The 24,625-nt window shown below is 38.3% G+C and overlaps 1 protein-coding gene across 4 annotated transcripts in view; it reads right to left on the bottom strand.

The window, feature by feature from the left end:
• The window catches only part of srbd1 (S1 RNA binding domain 1), a 54,469-nt gene that overhangs the window by 10,688 nt on the left and 19,156 nt on the right, over positions 1–24,625 (bottom strand). For all 4 annotated transcript variants that reach the window (XM_047812790.1, XM_047812789.1, XM_047812792.1 and 1 more), the window contains 3 exons: positions 16,016–16,107; positions 10,655–10,737; positions 650–756 (listed from right to left, as the gene is read on the bottom strand). In XM_047812790.1, the coding sequence (XP_047668746.1) occupies positions 650–756; positions 10,655–10,737; positions 16,016–16,107 (282 nt within the window). The remainder of the gene's footprint in view (positions 1–649; positions 757–10,654; positions 10,738–16,015; positions 16,108–24,625) is intronic.

Below are 24,625 nucleotides of genomic sequence, written 5' to 3'. Positions count from 1 at the left end.
GTTTGAGTAGTTTCAGTAAAAAGGCAGCATGCATTTAGCCCATGTTTTCTGGGGTCTTAAGAGTGTGTACAAATAACATTAAGCGCTAAGACAGAGAGGCATACAGAAACGAGAGCTTGACTGGCATTCTGGTTTGGATTTGTATTAATTCAAGCTTCAGTTCAAAGAAAAGCAAACATTATGCTATTAGCTCTGAACTTTCTCCCAAAAGTAACTGAGGAAATAGGCACAATAAACAGTAGTGCCTGTGTGCTTGTGTGTGTTTGCTCATTTCACCATTACAGCATTAGAAGGCTCACAAAATCTCATGTAAAGAACAAAATGTACCACTATCACATGTATACAATTAGCATTTAGGTGTGAGTGAATGCTTTATAAATGAAAATCAGATTAATCACTGTGGAAATCTGGGGAAAGCAGAAAACAATAATGTTACTGAACGTGACAGTTCAAGGGTGTGTGTGTGTGTGTGTGTGTGTGTGTGTGTGTGTGTGTGTGTGTGTGTGTGTGTGTAGGTGTAGGTGTGCATGACTGCAGACTGGCTTGGCCTGAGTGGGGTGTCAGACTAAACAGAGCAGTACGCAGTAGTGGGGAGGCGAGTGTGAAGTTGCCATGTTGTGACTGCTGCTGGAAACTATTTGGTTTGTACCTCATCAACGTCTCAGAACAGATGTTGATGTCCACTCCCACGAAGCTCACACACTCCTGCACCACGCCGTCCAGTGCGGACCTCAGCAAGGTCTGAGACACGTCGTGCTAAAAAAAAAGAGCAAACTGGATTTTACATGCATGTGACACAGGAGGCAGGAAAGTGACTTAGAAGACAACTGTTGAACCTTCGACTTGTTGAAGAAACCGTCTCTGGGGTTTCTTCAACATATTTATCTGTAAACCAACCTTTCCAACAAATCAGATGTATGATTAAAAAAAAAGTGTCAATGCTGCGGCAGCACTTTCCACTCGAATACAAAAGGGTCTATATTGCAAATATTTAGCTATGTAGCCATCCTCTGGAAGGGGTGGGATTATCTGAAAGCTATTACATCTTGTCAAAATCACATTCCAAAAAATAAGCCTTTCCACAAGGCCACTGTTGTTTAGTCGTGGTCAGATCTGAACCTGAATACCTTGTGGTTTTAGTACTGGTTTGAGAGGAGAGACAAGGAAAGCAGAAGAGTGTGGATCGCTTCACCTCGACAGAGATGGAAAGACGTTCGGAGCCTGTTTTCGTTGGAAAGCGGCTAGGACACTTCAAAGCTCGCTCACAGGGGTTTTCCATTAAGTGCAGGGAATTGATAAAGTTAATCCAACCCAACTATTCACACTTTGGAGGCCATTTTTTTTTTTAAATGGAGATGGGATTCAAAGGGAAGCAAACCACAAACCAGAATCCAAAACTGACAAAAATTAGTACCAAGTGGTGAATTCTGACCAGACATTGTATTATGAACGGAATCATATCCATATGGAAAGTGTTACCAGTGATAGACGTCTAGGTATAATAGCAGTGGGGTGATTCTGGATAATAGAGGAGTCTTCAAACTTTTGGCTGCCAGTAAACTTGTATGATAAATTTTACAGACCCACTCCAAACTATTCAAACATTAGGTCCGTTATTTAAATGTATCTAATAATAATAATAATAATAATAATATGGCTACTTATTTCTAAAATTATTGTCAACAGAACAAATTCGGTCAAAGTTGACATTATTAATAGTGTCTTAAAGACTAATGGTGCTTTCGCATACATACGCAGAGTTTAATTCGTTGGATCGATTAATCAATTATTTGAATTAATCCGCAGTCGATCATTTTAAGTGTGGTTCAAAAATCATTGGTTCTCCAAGCTCATGTCAAAAATAAAAGGTGTTTTTTTTTTTTTTTTTAAAACTAGAGAAAGTTCAAATACATGCTCCAGTATTTGCAGCACATATCATTCGTGGAAAAGTTCAAATCTTCTGATCTTTTGCATTTAAAACAAAAGCCCCAACAGATGCGCAGCTTGATTAAAGATATTCAGATAAGCGCTGAGTCACACATTAGAGTAATCACATGAAAGAGTATTAAAACTAGAGAGAACACAAAAGAGTGATGAATCTAGGATCTGGCTCCTGTAATCAGTTTTCATTTGGGGGAAGTCCAACAGAAGTGACTTTTATTAGAGTGCCAAAAAAACCCCCACTAACCTAAAGCAAGATGATGTGTAAAAGAAGTGTGGTGATGTGAGTCTAACCAAATCTAATTCCGACCTAACAAATGTTTTGTTTGCCCTGATGTGTGTAAATGTGTGTATTGTTGGGCTTGCACATATCCAAAGTGTACAAAATGGTTTTTTAATGAATTAATAATCACCAAACAAATAACCCAAGCAATCAAAGACAGTACTTTTACTGTATTAAACTTCTTAATGCTTTTACCACTAACGGGATCTACAAATTCGATCCCATGGACAAACATTCACAGGAAGATGGAGGGATGGATTTCACATGGACAGAAGCAATAAACAAGGATTTCCCATGCAGTAAAAAGTAGTGTGAATTAATAATGATGAGGATAACAATAGAGATGATGACAGAAAACAAACTGTAGTCTAGTTGGCTATAATTATATGATGTTAAGAAAACCCAAAGAAGGACATCGGCAAACCCGATATTCTAGTCAAAGTGCCTTGTACAGTACATCTCTTGGTCCATGGAAGGATCTAGAATGTGTTACAGGACATGCCTGAACAAACAGTATCCTGAAGACCAAGCAGCTATCAAAGTCAGGACAAATTGAGAAGCCCATCCTCATCATGTTAAGGTTTACCCTTGGCTTCTTGCTTCTCTGCTCAGTTCCCTCTTTGGCCAGTCACTAATTTTTGGTATCCGGTCTTATCTAGGCAGGAGTGCGGCTGTGTTATATAGTTAAATTTTTCTAAGGATGCCTTTAATGGTGCTCGACAGGATGCCTAAAAACAGCTACATGTGACCTCTGATGGCTTCTGATGATGTTTGCGCAAGAACAAATTTTAGGGTTTCACACTGACAACAGGGAATTCTTATGCAATATCGACTTTTATGTTATGTATCGACTAAGCACTAAACTAAACCGAATAGCTGAAGACTACACACACTGGGTTTAATTAACACTACTTGTGTAGTACATGTAATGGTTGTATCATCTGGATACCTTCTTTTGTGCTCATGCTTCCAATAAAGTCATAAAGTGACATCTTTCCCTGGCTCACTGCTCGGCCTGCGTGTGTTCCAAATAATCCTCAGCTTTCATTTCACTTAGGACGGTGAGAATCACAAATGGGACAATGTCAAGCGACACCCTGGAGAAAACTGAGTGATATGAGATGAAAAAAAAACAAGCAAGCAGTTTTCCCATACTTCATGCTAAATAATCCTGAACAGAGGGTACATGCACACAGAGATGCACATATTAGTTCACAAATCTTACATTGTATTAGCTTTATATTATTTGCTTGTATCCTGGCAGAATGAGTCCTAGAGAGACAACATTCATGGTAAGCCTCACTCAAATTGATGAGGTGCACACTAGCTTCCATCTAAAAGCGTAAAAAGTCTGTGTACTTGGGCCAATAATATTCATCATTTAGGACTGCAAGTTATTTCAGGGAGGAAGCCACCACTTACAAAAAGCATAGTTTGCCACTTGGAGAATTCAGTAGGGTTCTGAAGCCTACTTGCTAAATTGTCTACAAGCAGAAAGGCATACAGAAGATGGTGAGACAAGGTCAAGAGCCAGTGCATCCTGGCTCCATCACAGAGAACCCCAATCACTGAGGCCTGATTTGAACATGACAGTTTAACTGGCAATCATTTTCAGTCTAGAAAAAAAAAAATTTAACTGTAGATATAGCATCATCATAAGCTGGCATAGGCAAAGAAAAAAAATCTGTTAATGGACAACAGTCAAGGACAATAAAAGGAACTGGAATCAAGGAAGTCAGTAAGACTTGAGAAAGAGGAAGATACTATAGTTCTGTAATTCTGTGGATCTTAAAATTGACCAATGAATGGCCATTTACCAAATTGCAAGAGATAATCAAGGCATTCTGACAAATCTAAAACGTTTAGCCAGAAATAAAGCTTATAGCCCAAATAAAGCTTATAGTCCAAGTTTGTGACACATCTGCATTATTGTTCCACCACTGGCCAAGATGTGCATGTTCTTTTCCCTTAAACAGTAACAGCATTAGAAAAGCTCAGTCATTTTCATTGCTGCAGTGATATTAGGACCCCGTGACAGAGGCCCTATGAGAAGCATAAAATTAAATATCTTAAGGGTAATTTAATGCTACATGAGCTATAGCATTGCCCCTAGTGGCTACAACCATCAACTGCAGCTGTCGACAGATTAGAGAGCAAAAAAAAAAAAAAAAAAAAAAGCTAAATATTTAGCTGGATATCTAAGCTTACATGTTTCTGGAAATCACCTGTAATGCGTAGAGTTTTTCTCATGATCATCTCTTTCATGTGAAGAGAATACACCTACTGTACGTAAAATAGTATTGAGCAACTCACACACTCCCAGGGTAACATTAGAGAGGTGACAGTTATGCCAGAATGATTTTGGATTGCATATTAGGGAAAGAAGAAGAAAATAAACACAGAGCTTTAATATTACATAAGGGGCTGATTAAATAAAGAAATGCTTTTGATGTTTTGTTTTTTTGGGACAAATTATTTTTTTAATACGCAATTGATTATAATCAATAATCTTAGAGTACGTTATGAAAGAAATGTATAATCCATATATTAGATTTTAAAATGTGGTAATTATTTCTATACTTATATTAACGCATATCAACGCGCGTTAATCTGAATGCAACCTGCGACTGTGATACCAAGCTACCCCATGTCCGAAACACCGCACCTCCCTCAGGTACGTTGACTGACAGGAGATCAGCAATACTTCAACACGCCCTCTAGGGACTTTCCACAAAGCATAACCAGTATTTCCTAGTTCGTGACCTAAAAAAAACTGCAGCTCCTTAGTGGTGGGATGCAACCTGAGAAGTGTGTGGACAGGTTCCCATATAGTTGCACCCTACCCCTAGGGGTAGCTACTTGGCAGCCATTTGGTTGCACAAGGCCTCAGGCATGGATGAAGTGAAAATTCTCACAGTCCCTGAGCAGACTACAAGAGGAAGACACCCGAAAATGTCGCCTTCAGGCACGACGGCAAAGGAATGCACGCTCATTAGGACCCCATCAATCATGATGGACAACAAACTATTTTAGAAGGCAGTTACAGGCAGTTATGTGCAGGGGTGTGCTAATTTATGAGTTTGTACAACCCCACTGTGAATATTAGCACTAACATTCTGTGGAGAAAAACCCACAAAGACAGCATACAATCAAGAAAGGGAACTGGCAATGATGTGTGTCTGTTGGCGGGCTGTCTGTCACTCCAGGGTTTTGAGCACCAGAGAAATCCAAGAAGTGTCACTCCTGAGTGAAAAAAGCTGCATAAGGGACTAAAAATAGACAGAGGAGTGGTACATCTGTGATTACAATGGTAAAAAGAAAAAAATGGCTCAGGGTCTGAATAATAAAACGAACCCCAGGCCCTACAGTTGTACAGGCTTTCATCCATCCAAATACAATACCACTGGGTTCATTTTGTGACTGGAGTTTTAATTTGTAGTGTAGACTGTCAAAACTACACTACCCAAAAGATCTGCACTGAGATAAACGCAAGGCTGACTTAAACATGATAATGATCTTTTCTTCTATCCATTCACCCACACACTCGTACACACATGAACCCCCTCCATGTTCATATTGGAACAGAAGGCTGACAGCTGAGCTCTAACATATCTGCACAGAGGTGGCTGCCCTGAAGACAAAACAGCCCAAACTCAATTAAGGCATCTGGGAATAAGGAGAGAAACATTGGTGTGAGTCTGCATACCTTTTAAGCGCTTACATTTGATTCGCCTGTCCGCTTTTTCTTATATATACACATACGACGCAGCTTTAACACAAATAAGTCAGGCAGCACAAGGGATAGACCAGCCCTAAAAAATAACACGTACATTGAAGACACACACTACACTCAGCTTCGCCTCCAGTAGGCTTCTGAGAGTCTCTCTCTGTCAAACACACACACACACACACACACACACACACACACACACACACACACACACACACACACACACACACACGATTAAACTCAGGTGCAAGGTCCTATTTGGCTTGGACGAGCCCCAGTGCCAGAACAAAGTGTTTCTGTCCGCACTCAGCCCAGTTAACAGCTTTTTCATGAAAACCTGCCATTCTAAGATGTCAATCAGTACGCTGCTCTCCTCTCTCTCTCCCTCGTGACCCAACACGAATCTAACCAGCTGCAGGCTCCGAAAACACACTTCCCAGAGAGAGATGAAAACACAAAAGATGTTTGATTGGGGGATCCCTTTACATACCTCCCAACCCTTTGCCTTCTGTGTAACCAGAGCTCTGCGCTTTCAGCAAAACATGAAAGACTCAAAAGCCGAAGAGCAAAAAAAACAGCTGAGCTCATCCTGACACTTGTTGAAGACACACGGCAAAGACAGGACTGAGGTAGAGGGAGAAATATTGTTAGCATTAGTATACGTTCCTGAAACCACAACACTCTTAATTAATTTCAGAAATACTGTCGCCATAAACACTGAAATATTCAGTACAAGGTTTTTAGTAGTTCTTGATGCTGATATTGAAATATCATTGAGCATCCGACTTCATTTTAAACAAATCAGTGTTCATCACTGTTTTTGGAGGTTGGCAGCCATATGTTCTTTAATTCGTTTGATTTATTTTATCGGCCCACTTTGAGGTTAGCCGTGTTTTGCACATTTTGTACACGGTTGCTATTGGATATCTGTTTACAATTGCATTCTGTACCATCTGTTAATTTATCTACCATCTGTTAATAATTTATCTATTCACTTATTTTTTATGTTTCATCTGTTTACATTATTTATATATAAATATATATATATATATATATATATATATATATATATATATATATATATTATATATATATGTGTGTGTGGGTGTGTGTGTGTGTGTGTGTGTGTGTGTGTGTGTGTGTGTGTGAATGTGCGCACCTTTTAATTGAAAGCATTCATTTTGTTGTGCGGCTGTACATTGACAAAGTATTCTGTGTGTTGATGATAGCCACGTGCTGATGTTTAAGATATTTGTCATATAAACATAATTATTAGACCTGACCATGAGGCAATGTATCCTTAAAATCACTGCTAGATGTCATGAATTGAGAGGAAAGCAAATCTCGTTGCTTTGTACTTCTCTGACGGTCACGTCGCTGCTTTATGTTCACAAATAATATCCAAGTGTGTGGAATTCACACTGCTCATTTGAATGACTACAATAACGCTGTGCACGGTGAGATCGGCTGCACTCGTGCTCCCAAAATGTCGCTTAGACGAGTAGGGATTTTAAAATAAGGCCCACCACACCTTTACTCCAAACTCAAGTTACACAGAGTGAGAGTAAGTCATCAGCTCCCCCTTGGTGTGTGTATATTTCACTGACCTGTCTTTTTACCCTTTACTCCGTGTTTGAGCTACGATTGTATCCTTATCTGGTGAGAGCCAGATTTTTTTCGTTTTGGACAGGCTGGAGAACGAAGTACACTGCTCAGATAACAAAATATACAGAAAACCCAGACTGAGTAACGAAAATGTGCAGATTGGAAGTGACAGATGTTGATTTTGCATTCGTTCTCTATACTTTATCTTTAGCTAGGTAGCTAGAGTTAAAAAGCTAAATTGCTATCATTAGGCTTGGGACTAAGTCAAGTGTTAGGGAAACCATTAGAGAAAGTAAGAGAGAAGGAGAGACAGAGAGAGCGAGAGAGCTATGATTGTTGTCTGGAAAATACTGTTAAATTTTCAATAGCCTGTAGACACAATGATGAAATCACGCGTCTGAGACAAGTGAAGGTGAACAAACGGCTCACATCATTCACTTTCCCACGCTACACTGAGTCGCTAACTATCCATCAACCTCATCATCATCAGTCAACTTAACGTCAATCAGTACTCTTCCCCTCATTTCCTTCCCTTGCCTTGGGGGAAAAGATTTTAGCAGGGAGCAGAACTTTAAGACCCATTACAAAAAGGAAGCTGCCATTTATTGACATGACATCACCTGCTCGGCTTACCGGAGTGTTCTTTTTCTAATCTGTCCCACAGCAAAACCTGTCTCAACGTTCACAAAAAAAAAAAAAAAAAAAAAAGATTATAGGATTTTCTTCTTAGTATCTTGGGCAACCTTTACTGGAGCGTTTCTTTACTGCCTTCGACCTCAAGACGGAGGCCAGTCGTTTCTTGAGGCCGGTGATTCCAATCATTTTGAATTAAAACAAATGAATCTGAGTGTGCTTTGCTTTATAAAGTTGATGATAATACTAAAAACTTCCAAAAGAAACCCCCAAAGGTTACACATGCTCCATGCTGAAAAACTTGGTACATTTGAACGGGGGGCATAGAAGCCTTTATTATCGCCACATATACATTACAGCACAGTGGAATTCTTTTCTTCACATAACCCAACTGAGGAGGTTGGAGTCAGAGTGCAGGGGCAGCTATGATACAGCGCCCCTGGAGCAGGAAGGGTTGAGGGCCTTGCTCAAGGGCCCAACAGTGGCAGCTTGGCTGTGCTGGGCCTTGAACCCTGATCGACAACCCAGAGCCTTAACCAGTTGCGCCACCACTGCGCAATTTATCACTTTTATCATAAGCACTATGATTTAGATATATAGTCATTTAAGAAAGTGGAGAGAAAAGATGTCTTGAAGAGTAACAGTGATGTACATAGACAATTATACAATAGAGCAGAGAGAGAGAGAGAGAGAGAGAGAGAGAGAGAGAGAGAGAGAGAGAGAGAGAGAGAGAACTTCTAGGAGAGTGACAGCTTCTTTAATATCCGGGGTTGTGTATGCTGTTTTCCCACACAGCTGGGTAAGATGGTAAAATGTGCCCTCTGGGACTTTTAAGAGGCTAAGGAAATCTGAACACGCTCACTCCACCTTTCTCACAGTGACTGACAGTTCACTATATAAACCAAAGTGCACAAGGCTGCACCTCCTGTGACGGGCCACGACGATATGGTGGATGAGGAACAGATCATCAACCACAAGCCAATACAAAAAGCCATGCGTGTAGAGGACGTCACACCAAGTTCATAAAGGTTTATGTAACATTAGACTGCTGGTCCAGGTGTTATATGGTGAAGTCGAGGTAAAATCCAATATATATATGTCTAAACTAAAATGATAAATAGGGGAATAGTGGACCTATAGGAAACGTATTGCACAAGCGATATGGTCCTATATTCAAAACAGAAAACAAAATCTTTTACACTGACCTACTGCGCACACACACACACACACACACGCGCACACACACACGCACACACAGCCACTCTCATCACTCAGCATGTCAATGCAGAGGAGAGGCAGCTCGTGTTGCTTTCTCCCTACCCAGATCATGTGGCAGGGTAAATAAACGCTGAGTGCTGACAGATGTGTGTGTGTTCGGAGGAACTTCACAACACACACTCTCGCAGAAAGAGTGAAACGTTCAAAGATGGGATGGAGCAAAGATGCACAGGTACAAAAGCGGAGACTGTCTGCATGTGTGCGCATCTCTGTTTAACTGACAGTGACTGATTAATTAGTGTTAATTCCAAATTACCCTCCGTTCAAAAAGACAGATAGAGCAGAACCTTTAAGAAGAAAACATAGCTTAGAAATAAGTTTACATGCCTTTTATTCTACAGGGTTTAAGCATCTATCTACAGGCCCGAACCTACAGTGAGAGAGAGCTTGGTTGATGCATTTCACATTTCAAATCCGCTTGCTTTAATTTCCCTTTGCTCGGGTGCAGTTCGTCATCTTGAAGGAACAATCCAACACAAGGCATGTGCTACAAGCAAAGAACACACAAAAAACACACATTCTCGCCTCTAAATTACCAGCACACTAAAAGCAACAGACTTGTTCTACATTGAACTAATCTGCATTTATTTTGTCAAGAGGGCCTCCAGAGTTAAAGGCTATGTTTGCGAATGAAAATCAAGACGAGAGGATGAGCGAACGCAAGCATGCAGAACAGAGGGACAGAATGAGGAGAGAAATAGAAAGAAGAGAGGATACACATAGCCTCGGGGCTTGAATCAACGTATGAGGCTGTCGGCAAACTTAATCGAATTAATTTTGTTCGAAAATGGATTACTTCGAATTTGAGACAGCAAAAGCAAACAGACAGAAAACAGGATTAGCTCACTAGTCCAGCTGACTCCTGTTTATTACTCAAAATATAAGATCCTAGCCAGTGCTAGACAGCTGGTGTGGTGCCTAGGATTACTTGCAAGCTTTGAGGAGAGTTAAAGAAACATCATCATGGTACAGACAACAATCTAATAAAAAATTTTGGTGGCTTTAGTGGGAAACATTTCCGTTTTGGTGGGGAAACCAATGGATGAAACGGTCTTAAGTGGAATTATACCTAATGCTAATGGATTTAACCGTTTAAGTCATCGAAGCTTAATGTAATACCTGGTCTATTAGAGTTCTCCTAGATAAAGTGTTGTTAAATAACTGCCACTGCTTTCGTGACTGACCTGGTAAGTCCCGATGCCGATGTGTTTAGGGTCAATCTTGACCAGCTCAGCCAAAGGGTCCTGAACACGTCGTCCAATCGACACTGAGGAGAAAGTCAGCAAAGGCTCTGTGTCATGGTAGCAACAGCCAGAAGGAGACAGGCAATAGACTGGAATCTCAAGGGATCAGAAAATGTACTCCTTTAATAAACCGGCATATCGAATGAAATTAGTGTAAATTAGCCATGTGTTTGTGTGTGTGTGTGTGGGGGGGGGGGGGGGGGTTGGCACCAGACTAAATGTAAAAACTCCACACAGGTTCATTAATTATTCTAACAAATAATCATCAATTTTAAGTAATTACAGTCTCATATGTAAAAATTGCTTGCCACAACCCCCAAAACATAATTACAATTATTATCACTATTAAGCAACGAGAAAATATATACTTTGACTAATAAATAACTAAATAAATCCAATACTGACAACACGGGTTAGTTAAACAAAAAAACAAATAAATAATCGGAAATCAGTGTTTACTATGTAGTGTCAAAAGCAAATAAAATCAAATAAATAATTCAACGGTTTGCTAAATATGAAGAAACGTCACCGTACAGTCATTAAAGCACTGCTGATGATACAGATACAGTTGACCAGTTCAAATTAATTACAGCCCACAAAATTAATCAGATCCATGATTACCATCCATGACTCTAAATTACGGACAAGGTATAATTTTACCATGTCTGTAATTTAGAAAAACTACATTGGAGCTTTTTAGCAGCCTTACAGACTGGGGCTTGGTTGAGAGGCTGGAAAGGAAAAATCAATAAACATGCTATGATTTTTAAGTGCGAATGCATGACAGGATCATTTAACAGCCTGAGCTACAGATGAATGAGCCATGGCATTAACCAAAGTGTGTGTGTGTGTGTGTGTGTGTGTGTGTGTGTGAGTGAGTGAGTGAGTGAGTGAGTGAGTGAGTGAGTGAGAGAGAGAGAGAGAGAGAGAGAGAGAGAGAGAGAGTGAGTGAGTGAGTGAGTGTGAGAGAGAGAGAGAGAGAGAGAGAGAGAGAGAGAGAGAGAGAGAGAGAGAGAGAATCCTCAATAAGTTTAGCATCTAAGTAAAAACAGGAGACAGTTTATGCGTCTGGACAAACAAGACCAAATAATTCACTTTAGAAATGAATAAAATCTGACGATTTGTCCTGTAAAAATTGCCAATAAAATACAATGAGATTTGTCAACACAATTTGCCCAGATACTAATAATAAACATGGCTTGCATGAGATATTGGCTTTACTTGTTGTTATTCATTTTGTTTAGCTTTGTTGAAGGCCACCGTGGAGAATCAGCAATGCTTCCACGTTAACTGGGAACGATCAAGACAAAGAATATGAAAATATGTGTAAGGGGGGTTGAAAACGAGAGGAAAAGACAGACACACAACGTAAACCCTTAGAGAAAAGATGTTAGGGAACAAGAGCTGGTTTCAGTCTGACTGCTTGAAAACAAGGTCCACATTACTGAGAGCAAGGGAGAGCGGTGCTTTTTTATGTACTGTACAAGGCCTGAGTTGAAACTCTATCCCAGTGCAAATATTATTGCAGGCAGAAGCTTCCCACTGAGCCCAGTGCAGAGATGCAGCGAGGAAGGCATGGCAATCATCATCCAGCATCCCACCTCCATCCTTCACTCACAAACACCTACTTAAAGTCTCAGTCACGCCTAAACTACAGGTATTATCTACAGTCGGTGTTTCAGTAATTCAATTCAATTCCATTTATTTGTATAGCACTTTTAACAACTGACATTGTCTCAAAGCAGCTTTATAGAAGTATAGAAAAAGAATAAAAATTGTAAAGTTTAAAACTAAATTACTATTTATTTCTAACATCAATCCCTAATAAGCAAGACTGAGGGGATGGAAAAACTCCCTGAGATGATATGGGGAAGAAACCTTGAAAGGAAGCAGACTCATTTGGGTGGTGATTTGGGCAGTAAATAATGTAATTGTAAGCATAATTCATTTTAGACATAACACAAATTCATTTTTGCCTAAATGTTCACTGATGAAGACCTGAGCACAAAGCTAATGATACAACACACAATTATAAAGCATCCGTCTCACACTAATATTTTTCCCATTTAACAAAGGGACTCAAAATATCAACAAAAAAGAAAGCCTCAAATGTGTCAATAGACATAATGCAAAAATATGTTGTGTGTAATGATTACGTGTGTAATTAACAGTAAATTCAGTTAGTTAGCCACACAGCGGCTCAACTGGTTATTCACATATTTTACATAACACAACAATTTTGTTAACAAAACTTCTTACGACACAGTGATCGACTGACTGAACTTAAAGGTCACAGTATACACAGAGACAGTCACCTGTCAGGTCATCACTCTGTCAAACTCAGTCAGCTGGTCACTACACCCTCAGTTAGTCAGTTACTTTATGTTCAGTCAGTCAGTGACTACATGAACTATTTCTCTATCACTGACTAAGTATATAATGAATGACTGAACAATCTGAGTGTAAAGTAAATTATTGAGCACACAGAACTGACTAACTGAACACAATCACTGACTGAGTGTAAAGTGAATTATTGAGCACAGTAACTGAATAATCACTGAGTGTAAAGTGAATTATTGAGCACACAATAACTGACTAACTGAATAATCACTGACAGAGTGTAAAGGGAATTATTGAGCACAGTATCTGACTAACTGAATAATCACTGACTGAGTGTAAAGTGAATTATTTAGCACAATAACTGACTAACTGAATAATCACTGACAGAGTGTAAAGGGAATTATTGAGCACAGTATCTGACTAACTGAATAATCACTGACTGAGTGTAAAGTGAATTATTTAGCACAATAACTGACTAACTGAATAATCACTGACAGAGTGTAAAGTGAATTATTGAGCACAGTATCTGACTAACTGAATAATCACTGACTGAGTGTAAAGTGAATTATTTAGCACAATAACTGACTAACTGAATAATCACTGACTGAGTGTAAAGTGAATTATTTAGCACAATAACTGACTAACTGAATAATCACTGACTGAGTGTAAAGTGAATTATTTAGCACAAAAACTGACTAAATGAATAATCACTGACTGAGTGTAAAGTGAATTATTGAGCACAGTATCTGACTAACTGAACACAATCACTGACTGAGTATAAAGTGAATTATTGAGCATAGTATCTGACTAACTGAATAATCACTGACTGAGTGTAAAGTGAATTATTGAGCACACAGTAACTGACTAACTGAATAATCACTGACTGAGTGTAAAGTGAATTATTTAGCACAGTATCTGACTAACTGAATGATCACTGACTGAGTGTAAAGTGAATTATTTAGCACAATAACTGACTAACTGAACACAATCACTGACTGAGTGTAAAGTGAATTATTGAGCACAGTATTTGACTAACTGAATAATCACTGACTGAGTGTAAAGTGAATTATTGAGCACAGTATCTGACTAACTGAATAATCACTGACTGAGTGTAAAGTGAATTATTTAGCACAATAACTGACTAACTGAATAATCACTGACTGAGTGTAAAGTGAATTATTTAGCACAAAAACTGACTAACTGAATAATCACTGACTGAGTGTAAAGTGAATTATTGAGCACAGTATCTGACTAACTGAATAATCACTGACTGAGTGTAAAGTGAATTATTGAGCACAGTATCTGACTAACTGAATAATCACTGACTGAGTGTAAAGTGAATTATTGAGCACAGTATCTGACTAACTGAATAATCACTGACTGAGTGTAAAGTGAATTATTTAGCACAATAACTGACTAACTGAACACAATCACTGACTGAGTATAAAGTGAATTATTGAGCATAGTATCTGACTAACTGAATAATCACTGACTGAGTGTAAAGTGAATTATTGAGCACACAGTAACTGACTAACTGAATAATCACTGACTGAGTGTAAAGTGAATTATTGAGCACACAGTAACTGACTAACTGAATAATCACTGACTGAGTGTAAAGTGAAATATTTAGCACAGTATCTGACTAACTGAATAATCACTGACTGAGTGTAAAGTGAATTATTGAGCACAGTATCTGACTAACTGAATAATCACTGACTGAGTGTAAAGTGAATTATTGAGCACAGTATCTGACTAACTGAATAATCACTGACTGAGTGTAAAGTGAATTATTGAGCGCACAGTAACTGACTAACTGAACACAATCACTAAGTGTAAGTAGAGAGACATGATGAGAAATCAGACACTTATGGAAAGTATAATGAGAAGCCTAACATTATGAGGACTTTTAATCTTACAGAACTGCACACGTGCACACACATACTGTACACACAATCTTGCAATTTCTTTTGGCTTTCGTAAAAAAAAAAAAAAAAGATAAATATAGCTCCCCAGTTCACCTTTGCACTTGACTAGGAGAAAATTTACAATAAATGTTATACTGATTTACTGCTTTTAAAAGGAAGTCTGGAATAATTCTCAGATCCTGCTTTTGAGAGCATCTGAGTCATTTCCAGAGCTTTTCTGTGTGCTTTTTTTGTTTGTGGGATTACAGACTAAGCATCTGTGTGGTCCAGGACACAGTCAAAGCTTGAGAAGTCTAGTCCGGTTTTACAGTAACATAATGAGTTGCACAGATCTAGCAGGACCAGGAGTAACAACAAATACAATATTATAAACAATGCAAGCCATGTATGGTTTCTGCATGGCTTGCATAAAAGCAAAACTTTGAGGTGGGCGGTCAGTTATGCCCTGACATGGCCTAGAGGCAAGTGCCCACAAAGGCATCATAAAACATAACTCGACAAAAAAAAAAAAAGGGAAAAATCTAGATGACTGACTGCTGAGTTGAAGAGAAAACGTAAGGTATGTTTACAACGGCAGGACAAGCTCCTGTGCTCAAAAACACAGGACAAAGTATGGAAGGCTTAAAACCATTCTTATGTAGATTGTGAACCTCAGTCAAAAATGAGCTATTTTTCTAGCATAGAAGAGAACTCTCAGGCTTACAATTCATATGTAATGTGAGATTTTAAAACTTCACTGGAAATACACTTTGATGCTAGTATTATATTACAGACATTTGGCAGTTTTCCTGTCAAGGTGGTAAAAATGTTGAGAGAGAGAGAGAGAGAGAGAGAGAGAGAGAGAGAGAGAGAGAGAGAGAGATACAGAGAGAGAGACACAGAGAGAGAGAGAGAGAGAGAGAGAGAGAGAGAGATACAGAGAGAGAGACACAGAGGGAGACACACAGAGAGAGAGAGAGAGAGAGAGAGAGAGAGAGAGAGAGAGAGAGGGAGACAGACAGGCAGTCAATAAGAGAATAAATTAAGCAATAGTTACCTGCACTCCTCAGGTTTGGATCCAGGTCTGGCATCTCTTTGACTGCTTCTGGACTGACACTGTAGATGGATGCTCCAGCTTCATTAGTGATACTGAAAATCAAATCAAATATACGTTTAAAAAAAAATCAACATACATTTAAAAAAAATCTGAAAAACCAAAACATTTCAATCTTCTAAAATATGTTTTCCAAGTGATTCTAGATGTATGATTTTATGATATACACTGATCTTTCTGATATACACAAAAATAACACGTGCCTCAGTTGGCCAGCTACACCCTATGTAGTGTACTACATTATACACCCTATGTAGTGTACTACATTATACACCCTATGTAGTGTACTACATTACACACGTCATTTATAATGAAACCTTAAGAGCATGATCTACAAAGTCTCAGACATATTTATCATATCTATATCTGAAACAAAAAGAATAACAAATGACTTCTAATTGACAAAAATGTAATGAGATAACTCAATAAATTAGTAATTCATTGATATAAGATACAACAGGTCATCTTAGATCAGGATCAGTTTTAGATCATTCTTATTTATTGAACAGTTTTATTCTGAATTTTCTGCAAAACTACAATTTAATCTTTAAATTTAAATGCTTTTGACCACAAAGTCGCTTTCGAGAAATCCGGTTCTAGAAAGTGAATGTACAGACTGAAGAACCTAAACACTGAGACTCAAATACAGCCTCAAAAAGAGCTACACTCTGCTGTTCAATAATAGTTAAACGGTGCAAATATGGATTACATCACTACATGTGAGATTAATCCAAGGATTTTACTTAAATAGAGTAAAGAAGAGGCCAGAGATACAACAAATGGAATGGCAAATGGATGGTCTAGGTACAGTGATAATGGGGCTGCACGTTGTGGATAATAAAAGGATTGTGAATAAATTACTACACACACACACACTAGTCTAAAATCATTACTAGGTGTTCAACAATCTAGGCATGGTCATGAATCTGTAGTATGTAAATTAGAAGTTAGAAGAGAATTAAATAATTTATAAAAATGTCAAGCTGTGGTACAAAAAAAAAACTTGAGCTAACACTGCCATCTAGAGGACATAACAAATGGAATGTAAATTCAGCAGCATGACCAATACACGCTGGTAATAAAATTCAAAAATAATTAAATCAATAAAAAAACGCATGCTTGAAAACTTCAATAATTTGATGACCATCACTGTAAACTATAAAACATTATTCAATGCTTAAGTTTTTATTCAATGATAAATTCTTGTATTTTATTACTACTACTACTAATAATAATATTAATAATAATTAATAATAATGTAAGCTCCATAATCCATACACAAAGATTTTGACATCTGACAACTAAACTAATTATTTTCAGTATCTATATAGTCTACAGTAGCTTTAAAGGCCATCACACAAAAACAGCATTTCTAACACTTTAGAAACAGGGCTGTACCTTGAAAAAATACTCAAGGTCAAGAGTAGATTCCACAGAAAGCATTTATTACTTCCTGAAAACACACATATATAGTCAAGGTCAAGGTCAGCTACCAGAAGTGAGTTTACTACTGCTCAAAAAACAGACTACCTTTACAGCTACATAGACAAGGTCAAGGTCAATGCTAGATCCCAACCCTTTCACTGCCTTGATCAGAATCCTATAATGAAAGGTAGAAATGAGACAAAAATGCCCCGAGATCACCACAATAACCAGTCTACCCGCTCCTCCATGTTTAGCATGGCTCATTATGTCATGATAAATTTTACCCATGACAACTCAGAGGCTTTGGACCTTCTAATAGAAGAACCTGTGGTCTGTTTTTTATTCTGCTCCAGAGTCCCCCCGTTCCCCTCCCCTCTTTGCCCCCGCTGTAACAGAGCATCATAACCAACCATCTGCCCCCACACTACAGCTGACATGTCGCTGTGAAATCTGTGCTAACAGGGCCTGGCATATGACCTTCAGTAAAGTCACGGTGGAGCTGGTCACTATAATAAGACACTACCACACACACACACACACACACACACACACACACACACACACACACACACAAAAAACCTTTCATTACAGAATTTAGAGATGCAGTACAACCATATGAAAAACACTAAGCTGAATAAATAACACCTATTTAACTTCCTAACCTATTTAACTTCTTACACACACATGCAGATGCTGATGAAGGTCAAGGGGCAGGTTTGTACACTGGCATATATGTCATACCATACAAGTATTACAAAAACCATAACGCCACATAACACCATAAAAACAATCCCCATACTCCCAAACACACTCACATACCCCTCACACCACACACAGACAAACAACAAAACACAATTAAGTGATATGAGACACTGTTAGCTGCCTGAGGTCTGCTGAAACCGAGATGGTGTCTATATGTAGAGGACTCCAACACACCTAAGGGAAATTAGACGAGGGAAATTAAAAGAAGAGCAGACTGGCCATGTCACGTCTGAATTAATTAGCATTTCTGCTGGATAACCGTCAACACTGTCCGTGGCATGGATACATGGACACAGTCATATTGATGCAAGGGCATCGCCATGGCAGCCAGCAGAAGGATGTCCATATCTACTTTGCCACAAGTGCATGTAAACAGATCCACTGAAGAAAAAAAAATCAACCTGCCTCTAAGCACTGTCGGTGATCCTGCAGGTCTGAGAGTCTCACACACACCCCAAACAAAAACACCCTGCCCCACCCATACACCCCCCCACCACAAACACACACACCACCCATACACACACCCCAAACACACACTCCACCCCACCCATACACAGACAAACACACACACAGACAAACACACACAGACAAACACACACACAGACAAACACATGCACTGACAAACACATGCACAGACAAACACATGCACAGACAAACACACGCACACAGACAAACACACGCACACAAACAAACACACACTTAAGTCTTTATCATTGTCACAGGGCAAGGTCAATGAAAGATCCTTATTTAAAGGAATGGTAGCCCTCCAAAAGTTCACACACCCCCAGCCCTTGTCCATTTACTGCCAGCGAGATACAGATAACACACTTTGATCCCTCTCCCATGTTACCAACAGCCTACAACAACAAGGCAAACTGAAATAATCCACCACTGGATCATTTAGAGATGAGAACAATCAATCACCCACTGATCGTTGGTTCTGTGGGTTTAGCCATATAGCTCAATACAAGTACCTTTACTATCCAGTTGGATACTACTGTTAGTACTACTAAGTGTGCAAGCTTAGAAAACTCTAAACTGTCTTTATGTCTGGAATTGTTTATCTCAACAGAAATGTAAAAACTAAGCTTTTAGTCTGTTAAAAAGTCTATTGGCGCTATTGGGAAACATACTTTTATTATGTTACACTACAGCATTATTATTAGAAAAGCTTGCTTTCACTGTAATCTTACATGTTTTAGATGGCACAATTGGCTAGATAACCTTTCATTTGAACATTTTTAAAGAACTTGCATCCAAGCTAATAAAAACTAAGGTTCCCACTCATCAAATTGCACACACATGCGTGCCACTAGAACCCCCTTGAAAGCAGCAGTTCCAAACTAACCATATATACTGACCATACAAACCATGTTAAATGAGCACTTCAGTTGAAATGCAGTTGTGGCACTGAGGTTTCCATGTGCATCTTTTTCTCTTGGGAAGGCAATAAACTTTAACTTCAAACCGCCAAGCACAAGCAAACGAGGCATGAAATGTGCAGCACAGTAAATGCGTTTCTGCTAGGCACTGCTTCTAGACATTATAGCATCACAAGAACACACTAAATGGCAACTGACAATGAGTATTTGACATCAGGGCGACAGAAAGGTTGAAGCGACAGCTAGTTCAATCACATGCATGACTGACGTGATCCAATCAGTGCGACGTGGACTGGGGCCGACGCGGTTTAGTACGGACTCGACTTCGGTGTCTCTGCTACACGAAAGAACAGGAGTTTCTAATCTGTGGTAATGTACAGGACATAACATGTGGAAGGAAAAAGTCCAATAGATATGTACGCTTATACATTATATCTAGTTTATATATTATATCTTGGATAAGCTCATACATCATAAACACACACTCCTTCTAGTACAAACGACATGTACTGTAGGCTTGAGTGGATCTCTATATTATCTGTAGTATGTGTATGGGTCTGTGTGTCCCACCTTGTGGTTACCCATAACCCTGTGTAAGATAAATGGTTCAGGATAATGCTTTTACCAACATAAATAAAGAGATAAATGATGCAGAAGAAGAAAAAAAATGAGAACAGGAAGAAGGACAACAAGGTTTAAAAAAAGATATTAGTTCTTGTTTGATGGGGTAAAATGTTCGGTAACACACACACACACACACACACACACACACACACACACACACACACACACACACACACACACACACACACACACACACACACACAGAGTACTTAAATATGCCAGAAAATACTGTATAAAATAGCGAGAAGCTTTGGCAGACCTTCAACTAGCCTACCACTGAAGAGTTGTTTTTGCCAATAGAGAAGCAAAAATAAATAAATAAATAATGATCAGGAGGAGGTTTTTGTGATTATGATTGATCAATCAATATTCTGTACTTTTTTTTTTTTTAGCTCAAGCCATATGTCCTAGGTAGGAAGAGTAACCAAATCCAGCACGAGTAACTAAAATATGGCTCACTCGCGGTGGAAATAGCGACAACGTGGATGGTTCCGGTTAATATGCCATGCTGAGCTGAGCTTATGTAATTGACCCAGCTAAGATTACATATACTAATAATTATTACATTCATTAAAGCAGAAACCATAACAGAAGTTTTAAGCAGTAGAGAGCATGACCATTTCTTAAGGAACTGAAGTCTGAACTGGCTGTCGTTTCTGATTCAGACATGCAACCTTCAAATGTGCCTAGATCTGCAGGCATGTGACTATAATTATCCTCCATCCCTTACTGACCTGATCACCCTACCCAGAATCCTCCACTGTTCTAGAGACAAATTTCACTGATGCCAAATACTCATCATCCAAGGCCTTTTGGCCATGAATGATCTCATTCTACCAAGAGCAGGCCAGAATCCAAGAGCATTAATTACCTGAAGAAAGACTTCACTGGAACAAAACAAAATGACGAGCATGAGTGCATGTGCACACACACACACACACACACACACACACACACACACACACACACACACACACACACACACACACACACACACACCAAGAAGCACCTCTAAACACCATAAGGGGAAAACACTGAAGCACAACGACATAATTTTACTAAATTTTCCTTAATTGACAATTCTTCAGTTAAAGTAAATTATAGAGATGCTATGAAAAAAGTTATGTAGCATATGTACATATGGAAATGTAACTTAATATTAAGATGAATTAATAGTTTGCTGAGAGCTTACTCATTATTCATGGAGAAGATCCCAGTGGATCCAAAGCCAGTCACTTAGTATTGAGCAAAATTTGGGAGAATTCACCCATCCTATCATGCACAAACACACACACACACGCACGCACGCGCTTTGAAAGACAAACAAAAGAGAGATGTGGAAATGATTGGGATTGGGAACAGGAGCAGGGGGCTGTTGACGGAACTACTGTGACAAATCTTTGTTACACAGACTGAAGCTAATGGTCAATGACGAGCTGGCTTGTGGCAAAAGAGCTGCCTGAGGAAAACAGTATAGTCACTGTTTTTTTTTTTTTTTGGTCCTCTGCTAGCATTGCTGAAAGCGTAGTGTGAGTGGTCAGCAGCCAAGGCGCTGTATCACCAACACTGCTCTGATAGCCAAACTGACATAATCAGCTGGAGACATCACTCTAGGCTTTCTCGTTAAACAGCATACACGTCATCCCTTCAGCTCACCAGCAAGAAGCACAGTCAGATTGAAAGAACAGCAGTAAGCAGTGCTGCACTGTGCCATTATGAATATACAAGACAATAAAACAACCAAGTACACTTAATAAATAAATAAATAAATTATATATATATATATATATATATATATATATATATATATATATATATATATATATATATATATATATATATAAATAAAATTAATAACAAAACTCTGTTTAATAAATAAAGTTTCTGTGAACTTGCTTATTAACCACACACAGCAAAAAAACAAGCAAACAAAAAAAACAACAACTACCCTTTAATAGTGACTAACACTACACGTCAGAAGCAAGCTTGTGGATTCATCCTTAAAATATAAATACAACAACAAGAAGAAACATGCTCACTCCTGTGAAAACTCTGATGACACACTGACAGTGAAGGTCACTGAATGTCTACCAACGGTCTATTCGTCAGTAAGAAACAAATGTATCTGACCTTAGAAACATTCCTTTAAACACTCCTAACCAAACCACTCCTCAGCATAGCTCAATCAAATAAGGCATATAAACACACACACAAACATATATAACGTTGAAGACGGCTGATTTGATTTCATTGTTCTACAAACATAAGGATTTGGTTGTACTGGAAATTAATGAATGGCATGCAATACTAATTAACAGTGAATAATACATTTAATATTGTTGAACATTGGTTCAAGTTAGTTCCTGTTGTCATTTATGTGCTGTTTCCTGTATCACCGCTGTATCATCTCCACTGAGATGAGGTCGACTCTGTAAGGAATCCTGAGGCACCTAGAGATCTACCAGCTCCATTTGGACTCTACACTAAAGAGGAGATGCCAAGTCCATGTGGTCTTTAAGGACAACAACCTCCTAATCAATACAACATTTATCAGACTGTACATTTATAATCACACCCTCCGGTGTCACACATATGAGGATGAGGTTCCCCTTTGAGTCTGGTTCCTCACAAGGTTTCTCCCTTCACCATCTAAGGGACTTTTTCCTCCCCACGATCACTTCAGACTTGCTCATCGGGGATAAATACATACACATTTAAATATATCTAATAGTAATCTTGAATTTTGGATTCTATTAATATTTTTATATTATTCTTTACAAAAGACTTTTGTTTATGTTATGTTAGCCTCTAATCCCCCTTTTTTTTTTTTAGGTAATATTACCATGAAACTGGTATTATAGAGTCTGCTGTCCTGACACTGGAGACTCCTCCCTTAAATGTTAACTAAATTATTATTATTATTATTATTATTATTGTCAAGTATCAGAGTTTTTATTTTAGAGTATTTTTGCTGATTTATTTTCTATGACCGCACGACAATCAGATTTAAAGATACAACAGCATAGAGGTATAAAACAATTTAAGGTTTAAAAAAAGATTATAATTATGTTACTTAAAAATATATTAAATATCTTTAGAATATATATATATATATATATATATATATATATATATATATATATATATATATATTCTAAAGATATTTGTTATATATAAAAAATATAAAAATGCAGTTTCAAGTTAAAAATTAAAGTGAATTAAAGTATATTTAGTTAAATACTACATAATTTACTTAATAAAAAACACAAGGATACAAATGTCTTAGCTGCAATACATGCAATGCATTTAAAAGGTCTACACATCCCTAGGCAGGGTTTTCCAAGATACCTGGAACTGGAACAATCTGCCAGCCAAAACTGCACAGATCATGTGTGCACTTCAAACCTCTAAAGACAATTACAGTTAAGTTTAATATTTATCGCTTGTTTGCTTGTTTTAATACTTACTGCTCATTCTAGTACTTCATTTCATCATCTACAAAATTCCATAACCTTGACACCGCTGTAGATTATGAAGCTTTTTTAATTTTAGTTAAAAACTTTTAACACCGAGATTAGATATTGGCCATCGATATAAACTCAGCAAATTTTGTAAATGTTAAAGAAAACGCTAGATGTCATTAACAAAATGGCAATGGGCACACAAGCGTAAAAACATGGTAATATTTGAGTGTAAAGAGAGTAGCAGAACAGCAATGTGCACAAGGCAATTCTCCCTTAGGCTGATGGTTACATGTGTGCTGCTGGTACATGTTGTCACTGTGCAGGAGCAGTGGAGCAGAAAAGAAGAAGAGAGCAGGCTGGCAGGGACGAGGGGACAGAAAGGGAAAACAGGATGAGGGGAAAAGACACCAGCAGTGCTTTTCATTCAGTAGTGTACACAGACAAAAAGCAGATGGTGCAAATGTACCCAAAGGTTTAATTAAGTAGGGAAGAGCAGAAAATGGCTGTTAAAGGCAACTGAGCATGAATGCACAAAATATAAGTATGAATGCTAACGTTGACACCGTTTATAAGCTACAAATCACGTATTTTATTCTGAATACATTCAATACCGTTAATTCGACGTGCAACCGAAAATCCGAGCTTTCCGTGCAGAAGAAAAATGAACGTGCTGGTCTGATTTGGCTTAAAATTTTGCAAAGTCAGACCAGGATATCTAAAAACAACAGGCAAAACCCCTGAAGCTCAAAAATGTACAGAATCAGCTCATTTACTTATTAGATAAATTACAAAAAAAATATACTACCAGAAAAACCTGGAAAATGTGTGAGATAGGAATGTGTCGATTTCAGGCCCAGGAGAACCGATAAATTTCAAAATAAAAAAGTTCAAATTGG

This window comes from Tachysurus fulvidraco, chromosome 4 (genome assembly GCF_022655615.1).
Source record: "Tachysurus fulvidraco isolate hzauxx_2018 chromosome 4, HZAU_PFXX_2.0, whole genome shotgun sequence".
Lineage (NCBI taxonomy): Eukaryota > Metazoa > Chordata > Actinopteri > Siluriformes > Bagridae > Tachysurus > Tachysurus fulvidraco.
The sequence above is the reverse complement of the archived record's forward strand: the minus strand, read 5'-3'. Positions and strand labels throughout refer to the sequence as shown.